General features: G+C 41.4%; 1 protein-coding gene across 2 annotated transcripts; it reads left to right on the top strand.

Annotated features, from left to right (window-relative positions):
* The first annotated feature begins 224 nt into the window (after positions 1 to 224).
* slc8a4a (solute carrier family 8 member 4a) lies at positions 225 to 20,330 on the top strand. 2 transcript variants are annotated; one of them, XM_029448214.1, is made up of 9 exons: positions 225 to 320; positions 1,365 to 1,439; positions 3,800 to 5,165; positions 5,823 to 6,337; positions 12,819 to 12,925; positions 14,220 to 14,338; positions 15,183 to 15,282; positions 16,957 to 17,229; positions 18,494 to 20,330. In XM_029448214.1, exons 3-9 carry the CDS (start codon positions 3,825 to 3,827, stop codon positions 18,871 to 18,873), a joined length of 2,835 nt encoding a protein of 944 aa, XP_029304074.1. In that variant the 5' UTR covers positions 225 to 320; positions 1,365 to 1,439; positions 3,800 to 3,824; the 3' UTR covers positions 18,874 to 20,330. The 2 variants fall into 2 exon arrangements, with proteins under 2 accessions (XP_029304074.1, XP_029304073.1); XM_029448213.1 differs by lacking the exon at positions 225 to 320 and adding an exon at positions 354 to 1,015.
* The last annotated feature ends 221 nt before the right edge of the window (positions 20,331 to 20,551 follow it).

Genomic DNA, 20,551 nt, shown 5'->3' with positions numbered 1-20,551 from the left:
CAGATTACAACACAAACCACTAACCCACAGCAGACCTACAGGCAGCAACATCTGGGATTTCTGAGTCTTTAACTGCAATATGAGAGCTTTAGCTTTGAGCTCTCAGTAGGTTTATCTGTAATGATGGCTGATAACGATAATGAGCAAATAATGAGGATTTAGGAGTGAAATGGCCATTCGCCTTGGACTCCTGATGCGCAGTCAGGAGGACCAGCCGTGCGTGTAGCGCTGTTTCTGAACGTCTCCTCCCCTGTTTCTGCAGTGTTACAGCTTTGCCTTCTCGCTCATCGTTTCTTGTGCCAATGCTGCCCACCGCAAGAGTAAGACAAGACTTCCATCTGCATAACACCACACTCCTCTTTCTTGTCTGCCACCATCCCTCTGCTTGATATCCATCTTGTCCTGATCTGTGTACTGTTGTGTGGTTTTGCGTCCTCTCAATCCGTCACCATTCATTCACGCCTACTCTCATGTGCAATCCTCTTTGGTTCTTTGCGTTTTCCAGCTCAGACAGAAAAACAAGGGATCTTTTTCACTCAGTTTATTTTTCGGAGAAAAAGACACCCTTAAAAGCCTTTTTTTTATAAATTGATAGTTTGGGAGAATTTCTGACTGATAGAAGCGGGACGAATGAAGACAGAGTCAGTCATTTCATTTATTATTTTACGCATCAACATTTGCACGTAGCCTGGAGAGGAAAAAACTGAAAACGCATTGTGTTTTTTAAAAGATTACTTAGCTTTGCGGACGGTGTCGCCGCGGTGGAGCGAGGGGAATTTAATAAGAGGAACTAATCCCACAGTGTTAAGTTTGCTGAGGTAGGGTACCTGTCAGAAAAAAATTGCGAAGAAGCACCGTGGAAAGCTATACGCGTTATTTCCAAGACACCAGCGCAACAAGCCAACACCATTACACCAGCCTGCTGTGTGGATGGCACACGGGTTGTCTTCTTCTGTTGAACTGGTGCAGGGTAGCCACGCTGTGACCAGGGTCCAGCTGAGATTTGGGGCTTTCTGTGAGTATATGTGGGACTGCTGTGCGCACCAAATGGACCAGTCTGTTTGTCCCTCAAGCACAGCGTGGGCTACTGAGGGGATAATCGGCTTTGTTTCTGCATCTGTAATGTCCAATAATCTAGTTGTTTTAGAACCCATTTGTACCTTAACATTTTGAATTGTGTTTAGTCTGCAACAGTGATGTTTTATTTGTATTTTTACTCCAGTTGCTAAATCTACTGGCCCACATAACTGGGTTTTAATAAGCTTCTTAAAACTCTCTAATGTGGAATCCTTTACGGGTAGTTTTCATGGTGATTATAAAACTCTCTACAATTTGCTCATTAAAGATAACCTGTCTTTCTACAGAGCGATATGAAAGATAAGTTCATCTCCTGAGGCCAAACTTCCACACTGAGCTGACTCACTGATAACTGCACCCAGGTGAGTAATGCAGTTTCTTACAATATTAAAAAATAGCATCCATAAAAACATAAAGTATATTCCTGCATGAGCATCTTGGCTTTTCTCCATTGTGCTGGGCCCTGAAGCATGCAAACCAATAGTACATGGCGTATATCTTATTTAGCTGAGATTTCTGTTTATTGATTATGGTTTCTGTTCAACACCAGGTCTCAAGGAACTCCTGTTGTCTGCTTACAGTCAGTTTGCTTTACGCATTGTTTCCGCTTCATTTTCCTTCTGTTTGTTCTTTTCATGACTTTTCATTCCCAAGACAGTACACATGACATTTATGAGGAGTCGCATTACAAATTGAGACTGCCACCATTTGAAGAAGAAAGAAATACACCACGTCTCACAAAACGAGTGGTGGCATCAAAGTGAGACTCATTATTATGTACAAGTGTTTACTTGCCAACCTGAGACCTCTGCTTACCAAACAGGAACACATTTGAGGATTAAATCATCATAACTGTATTTGTGTTAGAGGCATTGTTTGTATCGATTTGGATGATTTTGGAATTATTAAAGGTTAAATGAGAAACTTAATGAAATGGAAAAGTGGCATCTTGCGAGGCTTGTTAGTGGTGAAATGTTGAACTGAGGTTGTTAATGAAGAAATTAATGTTAAACGTCATTGCAGTTCTGCACTGATAGAGGTCCAACAGGGGCTCTGCAATCTTAGAATCTAGTAAATGTCTTTAGTAAGACTGAAGACGTGCAAATGTTCAAAGTAAGGTGAACAACGTTTAGCTTGGTAGTAATAAATCCTGCTTTCTTTAGGAAAAGTATTTCTACGTTGCTGTACCTTGTTAGCTTGTTGCTACCTGGTGATTCATAGAGGAACGCATGCCACTGAACTGCGTATGGCACCACAAGAACACATTACAAGATGTAGACACATTTGTCTCTATAGTACTGTCGAAAAAGCATGTTTTATTCCTGCCTTCCCACCAGTTGGAGAGCTTGCTTTAACCATAGAAACGTCACCCACTCAAGATTTGTGCAAGGTTCTGTGCCAGACAAAAGCAGTATTATAATAAATTAAAGGAAGGAATCAATGATATCTCATTACATTGAATATTTAATTCTCCATAAGTTACATGAAGTACACAATGTTTTACTCTTTAAAAAAAGATAAATGTTTTTGTTGAATAAGGATGAAACATCCTTTCAAAACCAGGGCCGAGGGTCACACGCTCCTGTGCCGCTGTGTAGCTCCTGCTCCTTGTTGCAGGAGTCGCTCTCCATGGTGCTGATCCTGTTGATGTTTCAGTCTCATCAGCTGACATGTGTTGAGCCGTTGCATAACGATGTTGTTGCACGAACACAATCTGTTTGTGAACTATTTATAAGGTAACAAAAAAAAAAAGACTTAATTTCTAAATCTGTGCTTCACCCTGAATTGTAGCCTTGATGGAAAACGTGCCCTTCTGTTATGCAGGTCAGAGTGGAGATTGCAGCTTTTATCTGCTGCATGTCAATGAGAGCATGTGCCGTACATAAAGCATTGTCAAACCTCTTCTGCTGTAGGTAGGCAACCTATTTTTGAGATGGAGGTGGTCTTGAAATTTTAATTAGGAAACACCAGATTACATTCCTTGGCTTTTTTTCTTCCTCTCTTTCTCTCTGTTCACATTGATGCAGATGCTAATCCTCTGGATGGCGTTGATGCTGTACTCTCTGAATATTTCACTCAAGCTGTTGATGGCCACGCTGCTGCCAAGAAAACCTTCATGAAATGATCTTAAGTTGTCCCCTGACATAGTTTAAATGGCTTATGTAAAATGAATTCTTTTTTTCAGCATTAAACAGTATATTACAGGCTAGAGTTGAGAGGCATGCTTCATGTCCATGAAAGACCTCCTTTAAATAATCTTATAATGTCTTTATCGGTAGATCTAGTATGCCTCAGAACAACTGCTCTTTTCTTGTTATACTGTCAGGGAGGATTATTTTTGGACTCGCCTCTAACTTGACAATACATGGTGGACTGAGTCACCTTTTCCCTCAATACTACAGGTGCTAAGGGTAACATCTTTACTGCTGCTAAGCACAGAATGACCACATTATATGTGTGGGAGTTTGACAGGGTAGTTCAATATCAATGACTCAATGATTAGTAGGTGCCAATATTTCTGGCTTTCCGTACTCCGACCAACAAAACTGTTGGATCCCACGTCATTTGCATACAAAAGAGTATGACTGTGAGTACTTCAGTGGTGTTATACCTCTGCTGGTCGAGGACATTTCAAGAATAGAAGCCTGAATGATGAACATCTGAAGTAGTGAATGTGATGATTTCATCCTCCACGCAAATTTCTTCTTCTTCTGTCTTTCAGAGACTCCAAGCATCATTACGCTGCCATGTTTCTGCACAAGCGTATCCTGAATTTCACTCCCCCTTTCACCCCATATACGTTCATCTCCTTTCTGCTGGTTCTGCTCCCAGGAGTCACTCATTTCTCCCAGGGCAGTGCCAGCGAAGAAGATACTGGCGGTACACCAGGCAACTGCTCCAGTACTGATAACTGCACCGATGGCGTGGTGCTGCCCATGTGGAACCCCCAAAACCCTGCGGTGGGTGACAAGGTGGCACGTGCCATCGTTTACTTTGCAGCCCTCATATACATGTTCCTGGGCATGTCCATCATCGCAGACCGCTTCATGTCTTCTATCGAGGTCATCACCTCTCAGGAGAAGGAGATCACCATCAAGAAGCCCAATGGCGAGACGACCACGACGACTGTACGCATCTGGAATGAGACCGTATCCAACCTGACTCTGATGGCGCTGGGCTCATCTGCACCAGAGATCCTACTGTCTGTCATTGAAGTGGTCGGCCATAATTTCGAGGCAGGATCTCTGGGTCCCAGCACCATTGTGGGCAGCGCTGCGTTCAACATGTTCATTATTATCGCTCTCTGTGTCTACGTGGTGCCAGAAAATGAAACCCGCAAGGTAAAGCACCTGCGGGTGTTTTTCGTCACTGCTGCCTGGAGCGTGTTCGCCTACATCTGGCTGTATCTCATCCTGTCTGTGGTCTCCCCCGGAGAGGTGGAGGTTTGGGAGGCCGTCCTCACATTCCTCTTCTTCCCCCTCTGTGTGCTGCAAGCCTGGATTGCAGACCGCCGCCTGCTCTTCTACAAGTACGTCCATAAGCGTTACCGCGCTGACAAAACCCGAGGCATTATCATCGAGTCAGAGGGAGATGCGATGTTCACTAAAATGGACTTGGAGATGGACGGCCAGGGTATGAACTCCCACACTCACCCCAAAGAGGCTCTGGATGGGATGCTGGAGGGGGTGGAGGAAGGTGGAGGGAGCGCGGAGCAGGATCAAGAGGAAGAGGCCCGACGGGATATGGCTCGCACTCTGAAAGACTTAAAACAAAGACATCCGGAGAAAGACATGGAGCAGCTGATTGAGATGGCCAACTACCAAGTGCTGGTCCATCAACAGAAGAGCCGGGCCTTCTATCGCATCCAAGCCACACGCATGATGATCGGAGCAGGGAACATCTTGAAAAAGCACGCCGCTGACCAGGCCAGGAAGGTGGTGAGCTGTCATGAGGCCAGTGGGCAAGAGGAAGATCCCAACACCATCTACCTGCAGTTTGACCCCTCCCATTACCAGTGCTTCGAGAACTGTGGCTCACTGAAGCTGTCAGTTTGCCGACGTGGAGGAGATAGTGGCTGCACTGTGAAGGTAAGAAGAAGTAATGACAAATACTGTAAAAGCTCAAGGGTCAATGTAAGAAGACACTACAGGTAAATATACTAATAGATCTCACCATGAAACTTCTGCAGTTGATTACTTAAATAAAAAAAAGAAGTTGTCACAAGTTGTTTTATATGATATGTTTAAAAATGCAAATGAGGTATTATCTTATTTAACAAAAATCTAAAAATGAGATAAAGCCAGGTTCAAAATACTTCTTTCATTTTGTTGACATGTTAGAGTTTAAAGTTTTCACAGGGGGAAATTTGGATGTCTCTTTTTATCACTTCCTAAATCAGAGATTACAGCCATAGAAATCTGTTACTGTCATGCTTTTGGAAATAAAAATAAATTCTGAAATGTACCTTTTGGTGAATTTAAGAAACAAATCTACAGATGCAAATAAACAAAGTAGAATACACACCTAAATGTGCATTTTGGATGTTTTCTTTCTACTAGTCTGAAAGGAAAATAGCCCAAACTCTCAAAATTGACCAGTGCTTTAGAAAGCTGTGTTTGCCTGTAGTGTCGCGACATAAAATCCAATTGAATCGCTTGAGGCGTAAAATATATTAATAATTGAGCATTTTATTAAAACTCCAGACACTACATAATTAATAAAGTTTCTTTGTTTGTGCCACTCAGGTGGACTACCGTACGGAGGATGCGACTGCCAATGCCGGCTCAGACTACGAGTTTGCTGAGGGCACTTTGGTCTTCAAGCCTGGTGAGACAATCAAAGAGTTCACCGTTGGTGTTATTGATGATGATATTTTTGAAGAAGATGAGCACTTCTACGTGCGCTTGAGTAATCCACGTATCGTGCACCGAGCTGAGGTGTCCGTCTTGGAGCCGAGCTCCATCACCTCCAGCAACAGCACCGTGGGTATCTCCCATGTTCCTCCGAAGGCAGGCCTGGGCCAGGCTCACACCGCCACAGTTACCATCTATGATGACGACCACGCTGGCATCTTTACGTTCGAGAATAACTCCATGAGGGTCAGCGAGAGCATCGGCAACATGCAGGTGAAGGTTCACCGGACGTCCGGAGCAAGGGGGAAGGTGGCGATACCCTACCACACCGTCGAGGGAACCGCCAAGGCAGGGGAGGACTACGAGGATGTGTCCGGCAAGCTGGAGTTTCAGAACGATGAGACCATGTGAGTGACCATTTTTCTTCCTGTTTTCTATGTCCTGATGTTGCTTCTCATCACTTGATCAAACATCACAGCCCACACAAGAATCCTGCTGGATTACAGGCAAATGATCTATTCTGGTAAAGCATAAACGGGACTGTTCTTATGCGTCATCGATATGTTGGCTCTGAGAAGTTTAGATCTTCCAGAGGGGTAACGTGGGAGGATAAGAGGATATAATTGTGAGGCAGATAATGAAACAATGTGGCTGATGTAAAAGAAGAAGCTTAGGAGCAGCTTTCTATGAATGAGTTAACACGCAGCCCTTTGGGTATTCGGTGGTTATATACTCCACTGCAGAAAACAAAGGATGTGTATGTTAGCAACAGAGCAGAGGGAGGAAAATCAGGCAGGTAACTGCACAGCAGCGAGGAGCGGATGAGGGTTGAGCAGCTACTGAAACAGGTGCATTCAGTGAAACCTGTATGATGGATTCAACAAAAGCATTCATGGATGCACTAGAGGAGAGGCAGATAAGAAAGAGAAAGGGTACAGAGAGAGAGAGAGAGAGAGAGAGAGGTGAAAGTGTAATGTTTGTCCAGCTTCTCTCCTGAATGTTGTGTGGCAGTTTTGGCTGAATGATGAGTACACTTGTGATGTTTGATGTTATGATGTGATGAGCAAAGCACCTGGCAATTATCTACCACAGATCTTTTTATTTTTTACTTAAAAAAGACAATACCCTTAACTGTATTAAGCTCATCACATTGAAATGATTTACAGCACACCAAGGGACAAAACAAAGGAATAAAATGTGTCAGATGAATCCGTCTGTGCCAGGAGGATTTCAGGGCCCGTGTGTAGGCGTATTGTGTAGGTTGGCTGAGTGGGAGGAAAGGCAGGTGAATACATGGTGTCAAAGAGAATGCAGATCTCCCTATTTCTCTTTTTTGCCTTGCATTACAGGTGAAATGTTGATATATTCGTCAGTTTTCTTGTGCACATATCTGCGTGATTACTTGCTTTATGCGCGTTTGTCTGTGTGCATTTTTAAGGGTGTACGTGTGTATGTCTGTGTGTTGAATCCACTTTAAACCCACATCAAACAAAATGTCGCTCCAAAGGGGAACTAAAAAGAGCTTCTTGAGCATCCGAAGCAATTAAAGAGAGTGAAGAGGGGTTCAAGGAGTCCCACAAGTTCTCAACACCGCGCAGGCGGCTACAGAAGCTGCGGTTAATGAGACAGTTGAGTATAGCACTGTGAAATGAGAGGCTGGCAGCTTGTATCTGAATTCAAATGGAGACTGAGCATTAGATAAAATGCTCACCTACTGAGCCAAGACTCTGTTCATCTGTCTGTAGCAAGCTGACAGTGACACAAGCATCCGTACACTTCATATTATCTGTCTTCTCTCGGCAGTCACCGTGCAGCAGGAGAGGAAGGACTGTGGCGAGCAGGATCCAGCAGAGCAGGACAGTTTGATATGAGAGAAGCGATGAAAGAAAACCCAAAGGCAACGGGAAATGCCAAAGCTGTGCTCAGCTGCTCCTGTGCTGCTTTGAATAGCAAACAATGACTTAAAGGGGAATGCAGGGGTTTTCTGATCATAGATGAAAGGGTTTGACTAAGATCTTGAGTCAGAATCACCAGGTCCAGTTGGGTCAAATCACAGCAGTTTATCTTTTTAGCCAGGCTGTAGTTTTAATCCAAGATACCTGTTGTCAGAAGGTTAGAGAGAGAAAAGCTACTCTCTATTTGCCACATGAAGATATTTATCAAAGCTGGTGTAGAGCCGATGGAGCCAAAGTTCCCCAGTTGCACAGATTTACAGGGCCTAAGTCTTTGTATAATACCACATTTTGTGCCTGCTTTATGCTACTCAGATGCTCGAGTCACACTGAATCTTTTATGAGGTTGTTTAATTTGAAGCGTTCCAACAGTCCTGTTAAAAGATGCAGGTGAAACACCATCAACATCGTCTTGAAGTTTTTCAGCTTCATGTATCCCTGAGTGTACTTGGGTCTTTGTGCAGACGAGCTTGCACATGCTCTGTGTTAAATGTATATCTCTGCTGCTTACTGCTCAGCCGACTGCCAAAGTTCATCCTTCAAACAAAGCTTACCCGAATGTTTCCCTGGGCGTTCAGAGCAAAGAGCTGACACTCAGCAGCAGGCCTCCAGGCAGCTCTGTGTGTGTGCGTGTGTGTGTGTGAGTGTGTTTGTTACAGCTTTGTGTGTCTTTGTGTGCATCTGCCTGTCCCGGTCGATGTTTGAGCATGCAGAGGAGCAAAAAAGGAGGAAAGCAAGTTTTTAAGCTTTTGACTCGGAGCCAGGAGGAACGCTTTAAAATCCGAGCGTGCAGTTAAATAACAATTTACCATCTAAATTCTGCACTGCAGTAAATAGATTATGATGTACAGACACAAACCTCTGAGCCAAAATAAACAGGCTGACATAGAGAACCGTTTTACATTCTGTGTTTATGGATTAGAGGAAGATCTGCACAGACCCTTTGATGCTTGTGTGCAGCTTCCTCTTGTATCTGTTTTCGTTAGCGCCTCAAAATGTGTGGCACTACACACTAGTTGAGGCTGAGCTGGATAACGGGGGCAGTTACATAAGCCAAAATGAAAGAGATGTGAGGAGATCACATCTTAGATGGAAAATCAATTCCCTGATATTCTTTATTTCTCACGCTTAATGTAGTCAGAATCAATATTATCCTGAACTTCCTGACAAACATGGGTGAAAGCGGAGCCGCAGAGTCAGGGTTGGGTAATGTTGGAACAGTTCAAATCTTTCTCAAACAGCATGCTCTCTCTGGAGACTCATCAAGGTAGAAAAAAACGATTGCTCCATTTAAGCACCACTGATAGGCTTCCTTTTGTTAAACATTCATTCAAATATTGAATGCTCAGAGCTTGGGCTGCACTATTGGAAACAACTGACATTGCGATATTTTTATTGCTGTATGAAAAAATACAGCAATTTTCAGCCAGAATATTTCCATATAACTGACGTTGCGTCTCTTTTTGCAACCAAATCCTCCTTTTCTGTTTTTTTCTCCTGTTCCATGCTCTTTTTCAGGTTGTAGTTGACAACTAGCGAAGGCCTGCTTTGGTTGTTTGATAAATTGATCAAGAATGATTGTGATTGGTGCTTCGCTGTGCATACAGAGCACATGTCACTCACTAGCAACAAACTCCAAGAACCCTTAACTCATAGTAAATGATGTTATATCAGACTGACAATGAGAACTCAAGACAAAATGATGTATTGCATCTGCTGTAGATACGAGAAACATGTTTTTCATTGTGCTCCAGCTTTTTGTTCGTATTCAGCTACACTGCGGTCTCTCTGGAGCTGGTAGAGTTCCAGTGTCTTGCTCAAGGACACTTCAGCAAGGCAGACACATGCTGACACACTAGTTTGATCCTCGATTCTTCAACTGAATGGCAGTGCCCCGTTCAGTTATGGGCATTCGACATACTGTCATGCATTTATGCATTCACTCATTTTCTCTACTGGCTTCATTTTTGTCAGGCTCTCAGGGGGGCTGGAGCCTATCCCAGCGTGCAGAGTGCAGAAAGCAGAACTTACCCTCTCCAAGGGTGAACACAGAGGCATAAAATCTCTCACACTCATACCTGTAGGCAGTTCAGAGTCTCCAGTCCTCATGACTTACTGTATATGTCTTTAGGGTGTGGGAGGAAACTGGAGCATCCTTACCAAACCAACAGAGAATGTGGAGGAGAGGGAAACTCCAAATAAAAAAGGTTACACAGCTGTCTGCTCCTTCATTCTGAGGCGACACTCTCAAGTGCAGAGCCGTGCCACACCAGGGCCCCAGCGAATGTTTCCTCTACTCAGCCTTAATGTAACAACATAGCTAATTAATGTACAGATACTCTTTTTTTCAACAGTTTGTCAGAAAATGTGAGAAAAGAAAAGCACTGCATTTTTATGGAAGGTATAAAAGGAGTCAGCCAGACTTTCAACACATGCAGCAGAGATTATGGTTGTTTCTGGTGAAACAGAAATCAATCTGCAGAGCTCGACAACACAGTCCTGACGTCCTTCACATACCTATGCGACAGACGCAATACAAGGTATCTTACCCCCTATAGCTTCTCAGAAACTATCCCAGGAATGGAGCCAAAAGGCGGGCAGAGATGATAAACTGTGAAATGTGATATTATGCAGCAAGTGAGGGCTTTACTGTCTTGATAGAATCCAACTGTGACAGTTGTAATGCAGAGATACGGGGCTCAGGAAGAAGAAGTGCATGAAGCAGTTTTACCTGATTCTTACACTGACCATTTCAAACTACAAGCACCTCATGAATGTATCACCAATTTCAAAGGATAGAAAAATATCTTTGGAAATATGTTAATTTGCTGAGATAGCTGGTTGTGATTTAACAGCTGGAACAATTTCATAGAAGTTACCAGTCTTTATGCTAAGCTAAGCTAACAACCTGCAGCTCTGGCTTTATCTTTAGAGTACAGACATGAGGGTGGTGTGGGTTTACTTCTCTCTCAGCAAGAAAGCAAATTTCAAAAATGTTCCTGAACTATGAACTATTCTTTTAACTAGTGTATTAGCACATTGGCTACTAGCTAGCTAATTAGTTAGTTTCGGGTAGTCTTGCGAAGCCAGATCTCAAGACAATCACCTACAACATCTTAGAAGCCAGGTGGAAGTCTTTGTCCACACTGTGAACACACTGAACCTACTTCAGAAACAAGGGAGCCGCATCAGTTAGCTCCACTGGGTTGTATTACTTTGACTTGTAATACTTGTTCAGATAGTTTGTGATCTTGATAGTTGATTACCCATGAGCCTCATTGAGCGCCATTGGACGTCGTCACAAGTTCTGTCATATTCAGAATTTATTCATAACTTATCCAAACTGAAATGATTATTGATTGGTTCTTCTTCTACCTGTATATTATATATACTTCTACCTTTACCCTATTAGCAGCACATATTAACACAATGCTCTATGTGTTGTGTAGTTCACTCATAGCTTCATCAAGATTTTATTTTTGCTTTTGTACTTTTGATTAGTTCAATCAACCAGAATTGTATCACTGGCTGTACTTAAAGCTCAATCAGGTGAAAACGCTCTTTTAAGGTAATCTCACCTCAACTGTTTTTTCTCCAATCTTTCTTGGAATCTGTCGTCAGTTTTGATTCGTTCACCTTTTTCTGTTATTATCGCCCACTCCATTATCGTTCACCTTTTGTCTGAAATGAGTGCATATGAGTATTAGACTCAGGCAGAGGTTGAGATTTAAATTGCCACCTGATCATCCTGATGCAGTATGTGAAGCTTCTTCCCTGCTGCTTTCTGGCAGCCTTTTATTTCTTGCTTGTATTTTAGTGAGCGGTCTGCGCGTCTGCGCCTGCCAGTTATATGTCCTGCGCATCTTCATACACTAAAGCAGGACAAATTGTATCTGCCCAAAGTGTGATGTAATATCAAAGAGGCTGCTGCGTGAATACAGTCCCTAGCAACTGAAGCACACACATTTTATTTTAGGCCTTTAAACTTACTGTGTCCATGTACATATCACACTTGAAATAACATGTTGTTTAAAAGAAACTCTTTGGTTTCCATTGTAAGGACTTTAGGCTATACTGCGATTCCCTTTGCTCCCACTGGCATGACTTTCCTTGACATTAGACAGCTGATGACGTATCATTCATGTCTAAAATAAACTTCTTCTCTTCTGCAAGCAAACAGCTCTTCTTTCTAGCGTGTTGTCGAATCCTGAGTGTACATGAGTAGACAGAAATAGACAACCACCCACATATCATTAGGGAGATGGAGGGTGAGGGAGAGAAAGACTCGGTGTGACAGTGGAGGAGAATGAAGCGGGCTGAGGCTAAATATGTCGGTCACAGTTTGACACTACATCCTCACGTGTTTTTGTATCACTCACATTTAACAGTAAAATATGTATTTCTAAATGATGTCTTAAGAGTTTGCTTGATCCTGCATGGATTCCCAGATAGGCGGTGTTTAATTTCCTCTGAGAACAAGATAATAATTCAATTTCCCATAACTCGATGTGTGTGGGAGGGGTGTGGGCTATCTCACTTTATTTCTCTGGTGCTCTAATGGAATTATCGGTGTAGAAGGAGTCCGCCCTCTTGTGGGGTGCTGGAGAAAGAAATAATGTATTTTATGTTGTACATGGTGTTCTGTACAACAGGAATTTTGTTAATTGTAAAAACAAAAGTTAAAAAATCTCAAGCTTCGATGTTCTTATCTAACATCTCTGTTTCATGATTCATTGTGTAGGCAGTCTACCTCTTGGCTACACTGTTTGTTTTCGTACAAAAGCACAGGCTTAGCATTAGAAACTGCATTTTTATTTTTATGCAGGTTAACGCATATTGACAGCTGCTGTTATTTCCTAAATGATGCTTATTAATTAATTCACCCATCTCTGTTTGGCTCCATCCTTTCCTTGTTCCTTTACCCCTCTGCTTTCAGGAAGCTGCTGAATGTGAAGGTCATCGATGACGAGGAGTACGAGAAGAACAAGACTTTCACGATTGTGTTGGAGGAGCCCATCCTGCTGGATGTAGGAAAGAGACACGGTAAGCTGAGGACACAGTAGCATGCTACAGCAGCAGAGTGGTTTTCCACATTATTTTATGGCTGGAGATACATTTTAATTTGCATCCTCTGCCGTTTGTATTTTATTTCATTCCTGGGCTAGAGCCGTTTACATTCATTAATACAAATTCCTCTTGACCCCTTTGTGCATGCGTCAGTGTTGTGGTTGTCTGCCAGAAGATGTCATTAATTGACTTTTTATCCATTTTAAAGCCACATTTTTAAGATACACTTTTTAAATCTTGGTCGTTTTAACTTTTTATTTTAACGTAATGAATGAAGTCATTGGATGTCTGGGTCTTAAGTTAAAGAAACAAGCTGAGCAAATGTTAGTGGTAGCTAAACAGTATCGGGGAAACACTGATTTTTAACAAGAAACTGCTTTATTCAGTGTTTTTACAAGTTTTAAACACCAGTTAAGTTTGTTTTGGAGAGGAGGAGACCCGCGGATAATTCAGCTCCTGGTAAAAACCTCTTGAACAATGAAGGAATCCCACTCGGGAGAAGCTGACTGCGGCCAACAAACTCCCATGATCCCACGCAACTTACGACACCACCAAACTCTGTCTTTTGTCATTGTTTTGATTGAGGGACCCCGAGTGGCAGAAAACATATTGTGAGTTTAATAAAGTACATTCAGGGATAGAGCTAAAAGGGACAAAGGAGTTATTCTAATTTGTGAAATTGTTGACATACCTCACACAGTTGCACTTTAATCATATTTTTAAATGCACTGTAATGACCGACAACATTGTAAAAAAAAACATGATGGATTTCAGATTTAGTATTTTGTTGGTTTAACAATATATATATATATATATATATATATCTCAATACATTCATGAACAGCATCTTCGCTAAATTTTGTGTTTTTATTTCAACTAAATTTGTATAATTGATTGTATAAAAAGCCCATATGCATATACCCATATACCCCCCCACAAGATCTCCAAATAACTAAGTCAACACAGTGACAAAATAATCAAACTCGTAGAAGCACTTATTTCTATAATGCACAAAAAGTATTATAGAAATAATCAAAAACAAAAATGGACGATATAAAGTGTTAGTTTGTAAAACCACCTGAAATTAATCAGAGAACAAATATTTAACTCAAATTCTAATGTCACTTATGACCCTTAATGTGCTTCATTATCCTGCAAACAGTACACACGAAAGGTTTCATAATCAGTAGATAAGATATCTTATTTAGTAGCAAGTCCCCCATGTTGGGAATATCGGCTGGTAGTTAACACACCTGTCTCTCTGCCGCAGGAGACACCAACGATAACAAGACATCAGTGGGACCAGAGGACGCGTCAAAGATGGGCTGCCCCATTCTAGGCGAGCACACCAAGCTGGAGGTGGTAATTGAGGAGTCCTATGAATTCAAGGTAACTCAAAATAAGCAGCTTTTTTACCTCAGAGCCACACACACGTATCACACTGATCATTGCATATGTTTGTTGTATTCAGTTAGAGCTGGGGGAATAAAACATTAACATGTTTGACCCAAACACCAATATCAGTTATGCCACAATATTTTGGGAATGAGATTCATATTTAGTCTATTTATAGGCATGGGTGATAAATTATTAGTGATGTGCATGTAACTAATGGCTCTGCCTGTATGAGTCAGCCACTCATCATTTCATCCAGCTTGAAAAGTGAAATAAATTGAGAAAATTGTATCATTTAACCCTAATGCAGCATTTAAAGGGGTCAAGTTAATATTTATCAGTTGGGGTTAAGGGTCTGATTAGAGACAGATTTAAAAAGAAATGCTCAAAATGAATGCAACTGAGGCTGAGATATTAAAAATCTTTCCTCTGAAACGTACCTGAATATTACTTGCCATCATTCTGAATAATTCTGTACTTTAAGTGTACTCTCCAACCCCGAGCTGAGATTTTCTCAGACTTACATACGCTTCTGTCACATTTTCCAAATGTTTAGTGTAGTAATCTTCTTGAAAAGTAAACTGCATGTATAAAACTGGTGGCGTGCCACTTTAAAACCAATTTAAGCTGTAACATGATATTATACTTTCCTGCGCTGAAACTAACAGCTCTACTTTCTGCAGAGTAGACTTAATGTGCACCACAGTGGGAAGAGTGACACAGTTAATTGCACCTTAATTCATCACCAGCGTCCCTAGTCTCATATGACGGTGTTCAGATTATTGTGATACTGTATATCACGTCCTTTTGCTTTCTTCCTCCTTGTGGCCGTCTGTAGAGCACAGTGGACAAGCTGATCAAGAAGACGAACCTGGCTCTGGTGGTGGGGAGCAGCAGCTGGAGAGAGCAGTTTGTTAGTGCTGTGACTGTCAGTGCAGGTGAGTTGCAGTGGGGTGAAATGTCTCATCTGTGAGAGGACCTGTGGAAGATTGATTCTGCAGGCTTGACCCACCAGCTGCTTCTCACTGATCTGATTTCTTTTTTGTTTAGATGTTTATTTATTAAAATCTCAAATGCTACAATTTGGCATTGGCTGAATAAAAAAAAGAAAATCCCAATTTAACAGGTAATGAATGAAAGAGCTTACAAAAACAAAAGCCTGCTTTAATGTATTTTGTCATTTCCGTGCTTATTCGCTGTTCCCTTTTAATCCTGACAGTTTATTAAAAATGCATGAAGTGGTGAATTCACGAGTGGCTCACTATAAAAACTAAACTGGCCAGCTCTGCCTGGACAATTAATGGCTCTGAAGAATTTATGTAGATGAACTGTATGTGGTATGATGAAGCCTTTTTATTTTGCCCTTCGTCCTTTCTCCTGGCTTTGTGAACCTTTTAGATCTGCACTAGTACACAAAGCATTTGGGATATAAGCTGACTTACACACAAGAGATGTGTTATTCTGTTAATACACTGTTTTCTATCAGGTTCATTCTCTGATTCACTCAGACTTTCATGCAGAGTGCATATATAAATAGAAATGATGCTCCCTGCCTATACGTACGTCTCAATCACTGAGTCATAGCTATATTTACAGATTTAATGTAATGAGTTGAAAAGGTTAGCTCCCACACATCCGTCGAATGGCTTTAATGTTAATGTTGGTATCGTCTTGGCTAGATTCTGCTGTCATACATGTTATCTAAGCTTTATCAAAGCATGAAGCTGGAACTATTTACTGTCCATCAATTTTTTAACTGAGATGTGATGTCAGTCGATACAAACACTTATGCCTCACGAGGGACATCTTTAGAATTTTAATTTAACATGTTTCCATCATTTTGGCTGTGATAATGCATATGGCATACATTTTGGCAGGGGTGTGATGGTTTTCTTTTTTTATTTGAACCCTTACCCTAACACTAACACTGAAAGTTCAACCTCAGCTCCTAAAATAAGTCTAAACTAAACTGTGCAGCCAAAATCCAGCCACTCAAGCTGTTAAAGACAAATATGTCCCCATTAAACCACAATCTTTGATCCCGCAGCCGGTACAGCATAAATTCATGAATTATATTATATCAGGCTTTTCAAATTAGAGCCCTGGTTTAAACATTGTAGCTTTTACTATTTCCCACCAGATTGAGCCTTTTTCTTTTACTTGCCTTATGGATTAAATATATAATATTCAAGTTTTTCAAGTGCATCAAAATCAATGTTTTTGAACTGTGGAAAGAAAAGCCCCCCAGCATTTAGTATACAGAAAATAAATCTTCTTTTTCCCACAAAGAACATGAACAGTGGCATTATGTAAACAAACAGGCAATTAAAGGGTTACAATTCTGGAAATGAATAAATAATGGTAGAGATAATCAGGACTGATGTTTGTTAAAAGATTTAACTCGAAATAATATTTATTATATTTTATGGCATTGTTTTGGCTTGGACATTGTTGTCCTATAAGGACATCAGAGCAACTTTTTAATTAAATGAGGCACATGGGTTAACATCTCTGGTCTGATTCAGTTTGCTGGTCTTCAGATAGTCAGTCAACAGACTGACGCACAAGTCTGTATTTTGCAGGCCTTCATGCATCTATTCTGTCTCCGGCAGGTAACGACGACGAGGAAGAGAGCGGGGAGGAACGCTTGCCATCCTGCTTTGACTACATTATGCACTTCCTGACAGTTTTCTGGAAAGTCCTCTTCGCTTTTGTCCCACCCACTGAGTACTGGAACGGCTGGGCGTGTTTCATTGTGTCCATTTCTCTCATCGGCGTTCTGACAGCTGTGACCGGGGACTTGGCCTGTCATTTCGGCTGCACCGTCGGTCTCAAAGACTCGGTCACCGCTGTGGTGTTTGTGGCCCTCGGCACATCCGTTCCAGGTGGGCGTCTGTGGTGTCTGTGACCTCTAACAGTGGACTTGTCCTGGGTTACCCCTGCTGTTCGTGCGTGCAGTAGAAGGGAACACTTGTGTAACCTGTGCCTCTGCCTGTGCTGTCAGAGTAATTCTCTCCTGAGCTCTTGTCTTAAACAAGCTGTAAACAAAGAAAAAGTCAGTTTCACTTGTTTTCTTTGTGCTACCTAATTGCATTTCCATGTAACCGTGTCCTAAACATTGCCACAGAGAGGCACAAATGAGACTGGCTTTAAAGAGTATTTTTATTCCAGTTTAATGTGTAAAAGTTGCTGATAAATGTTGTCCATGGGGAGATTTTTAAGTACTAACTAATGGCTGTTTTAGTGGTTCAGCATAAACTGCTGTATATATCAGTCAGAAGCCATTTGAATGTACAACTTTTGGGAGGCCATGTCTCAAAGAGAGTCATCACTGGCAGCATGCTGCCTGACCCACCAAATAACAAACCAAACAATCTCTTTAACCTACCTCACCGTAGCAAGCGACAAAGAACACACTTTTGTCTATAACATCATCAGGAGATGATGAGAAGCTGACCAGCTGCTGGGAGTAGTTTCATATTCAACAGACATATACAAGAGTTATATCAATATGCTCGTCTAACTCCCCACCAGAAAGCAAATGAATGTATTTACAAATATGTCAAACCTTTGCATCGATAAGATTTGCAGCTGCAGACTAGGTGAATTCTTAGTAAAAACCTTTTATTATGGCCTTATTAAGATTTAAAACTGCAGTTTTTGGTAGCTTATAAGAGAGTGACTGAATGAGCATTAACTGACAATTACCAACATGTAAGAGCATTATTACAAAATGTAGAAAGCCAAAGGGATTTTTCACAACCTAAATATTTTATTAACCATCGCCCTTGTTTATGGTCTCTAACCGATCTATAAAGCATTAATAAATGATTGATTAAATCCTTAATAAAGCCATAGTGGTGCATTAGGGGTAAAGTCACCAATGATGAATAAAGACATAAAATGCCTTTTACTACTTTACTACATGTATCTAAAGGATGACTTATTATAACCATTGTGCCCCAGAGTGACATTTAAAAGATTGATTTTATAATGCATAGTCCATGTGGGTCCATTGTAGTCGTGGGGTTCAGGGGAGGATCCCTGTCAGAGTCCGTGCACACCACCACTGATCTCCATCAGTAGCTGATTTGCATAAATTCTCATATCTTTCTTTATGCTTAATTCATATCTATCTTTCTGTTACAGATACATTTGCGAGTAAAGCGGCTGCCATCCAGGACCAATACGCCGACGCCTCCATCGGCAACGTGACGGGCAGCAACGCCGTGAACGTGTTCCTGGGCATCGGGGTGGCGTGGACCATCGCCGCCGTTTACTGGCAGAGCAAAGGCAAGGTGTTCAAGGTGGACCCGGGCTCTCTGGCCTTTTCCGTCACCCTCTTCACCGTCTTGGCGCTGGTGTGTGTCATGGTGCTGCTCTACCGCCGGCGTCCCAGCGTGTCAGGCGGAGAGCTCGGGGGCCCACGGACACCCAAGCTCCTCACCTTCTTCTTCTTCCTCTCCCTCTGGTTCATCTACATCCTGTTGTCCTCCCTGGAGGCTTACTGCCATGTGCCTGGCTTCTGAGACGGAGGGAAACACACAGACACGCCTCCTCTCCGTTTTTACAGTCTATTGAACGTGTTAACTCTCTGTTTTTGTCTATTTTCACAAAGGTTTATAACTATTTGTATCATTAGTTATTATTGATACCGCACAATATTTGATTGACTTTGAATCTTTGGACTTTGGAACTTTGCTACCACCCACTTTGCTGTGAAGTATAGATTTAGCCACTGAAATTAAACCTCTTCTCAACTTTTCTTCCTTTTTTTTTTAAAACACTATGTTACACTGGACATTTATCTAATCATTGCTTTTAGCATAAATCCCATCAAATCTTATGTCACTTGAAACGTTAAACTTCTGCCATCATATCCTCTCTCTGTGTGGACAGTTATTTGAGTTATTAAGTGTTAAGAAAGCACAAGACTAAAGCAGTATTTTGAAAGGTGTTGTAAAATGAAAAATCAAAGATGGTGCATGGGACGACATTATACTTGACATTTGCATAAAAGGAAAGACATTCCTGAAGGTGAAGTGAGATATTTGTGTGTTGATATTTATTACTCAATCTATACATTAATTATTCATTGTATATCATGTAAAAGATGAACATTGTGCGTGGGAGTTTTGTGAATGAATAGGTGTGTTTAATTTTGCACGTTATCAGATCAAGAGTTTCTGGTAATCTATTTTAAAGTACTGTATGTAATATTTTGACATGATGTGTTGATGTGTTACTGTACATGTGAATCACAGCTGTATCATAATCTTTTCACTGCCTGGTCCCTTCTCCCACAAAGCTTTCTCAATCAGTATCATGTTCGACATAGCCAAGGTTAAAAAATAATTATTTTTAGAATACAAATCAACCTGGAGCAGAGTGCCCGCTTTAAATTGTACTATAAGTATACATTCTTTAAGCACATTTAGGTACGTATTTTGGCGTGTGTGTGTGTGTGTGTGTGTGTGTGGTGTGTGTGCGTGCACATCTGCTCCACAGCACAAACTGGCAAAAGACACGGCCCTGTTTTCTCATTGACTCCACAAATGCTATGGGAGTAAGTGGCAACAACAAAAAAGTGCAGTCTGTGTACAGATAGGAGAAGGACACCACTTCTCTTATCTGTCATGCTGATAATGTGACATTTTTCAACATCACTTTCAGAGGAAAGCACAGCCGAGAGCAAAGGGTCACTTTCCAGATGAGTTATTAGGTCCTAATCATAGCACAGGTCCATCATTTAGGAGGAAAAATGTGCCAAAAGAGAAGACATGTACAATATTTCCTGAGTGTCTCCTTGTGTCGCACAGCAGTTGATATTGAAGTTTGTTTTTTATTTAACCTAGAATCTGTAGAGCCATATTTATTGTAACAGTATTACAGTAGAGGTATTTATATGATCAATTTTGGTTTTATTGATATGCACGTTTAATGTACAAAAAGTGGAAATAAATGTTGCTCATTTATGATGCTGTAAGATGCCTTGTTGTCTTAATTCCACATTTCAGTCGACGAATACTCTCACAGTCTTTGTCTATACAAGCAGCACCAAAGCACACGGTTAAAATAACTAACAAGTTTAGATTTAGGATTCATCAGAACATTAACCATTTTATTAAAGTGAGGTATTACAAAGCTGGATGGTTGTGTGGGGAAGTGAACACACAAAACTACAGCTTATAAATCACCACAGTCGGA

This window comes from Cottoperca gobio, chromosome 14 (assembly GCF_900634415.1).
Source record: "Cottoperca gobio chromosome 14, fCotGob3.1, whole genome shotgun sequence".
Taxonomy (NCBI): Eukaryota; Metazoa; Chordata; class Actinopteri; order Perciformes; family Bovichtidae; genus Cottoperca; species Cottoperca gobio.
Note: the sequence above shows the minus strand (reverse complement) of the source record. Positions and strands in the feature narration are given on the sequence as shown.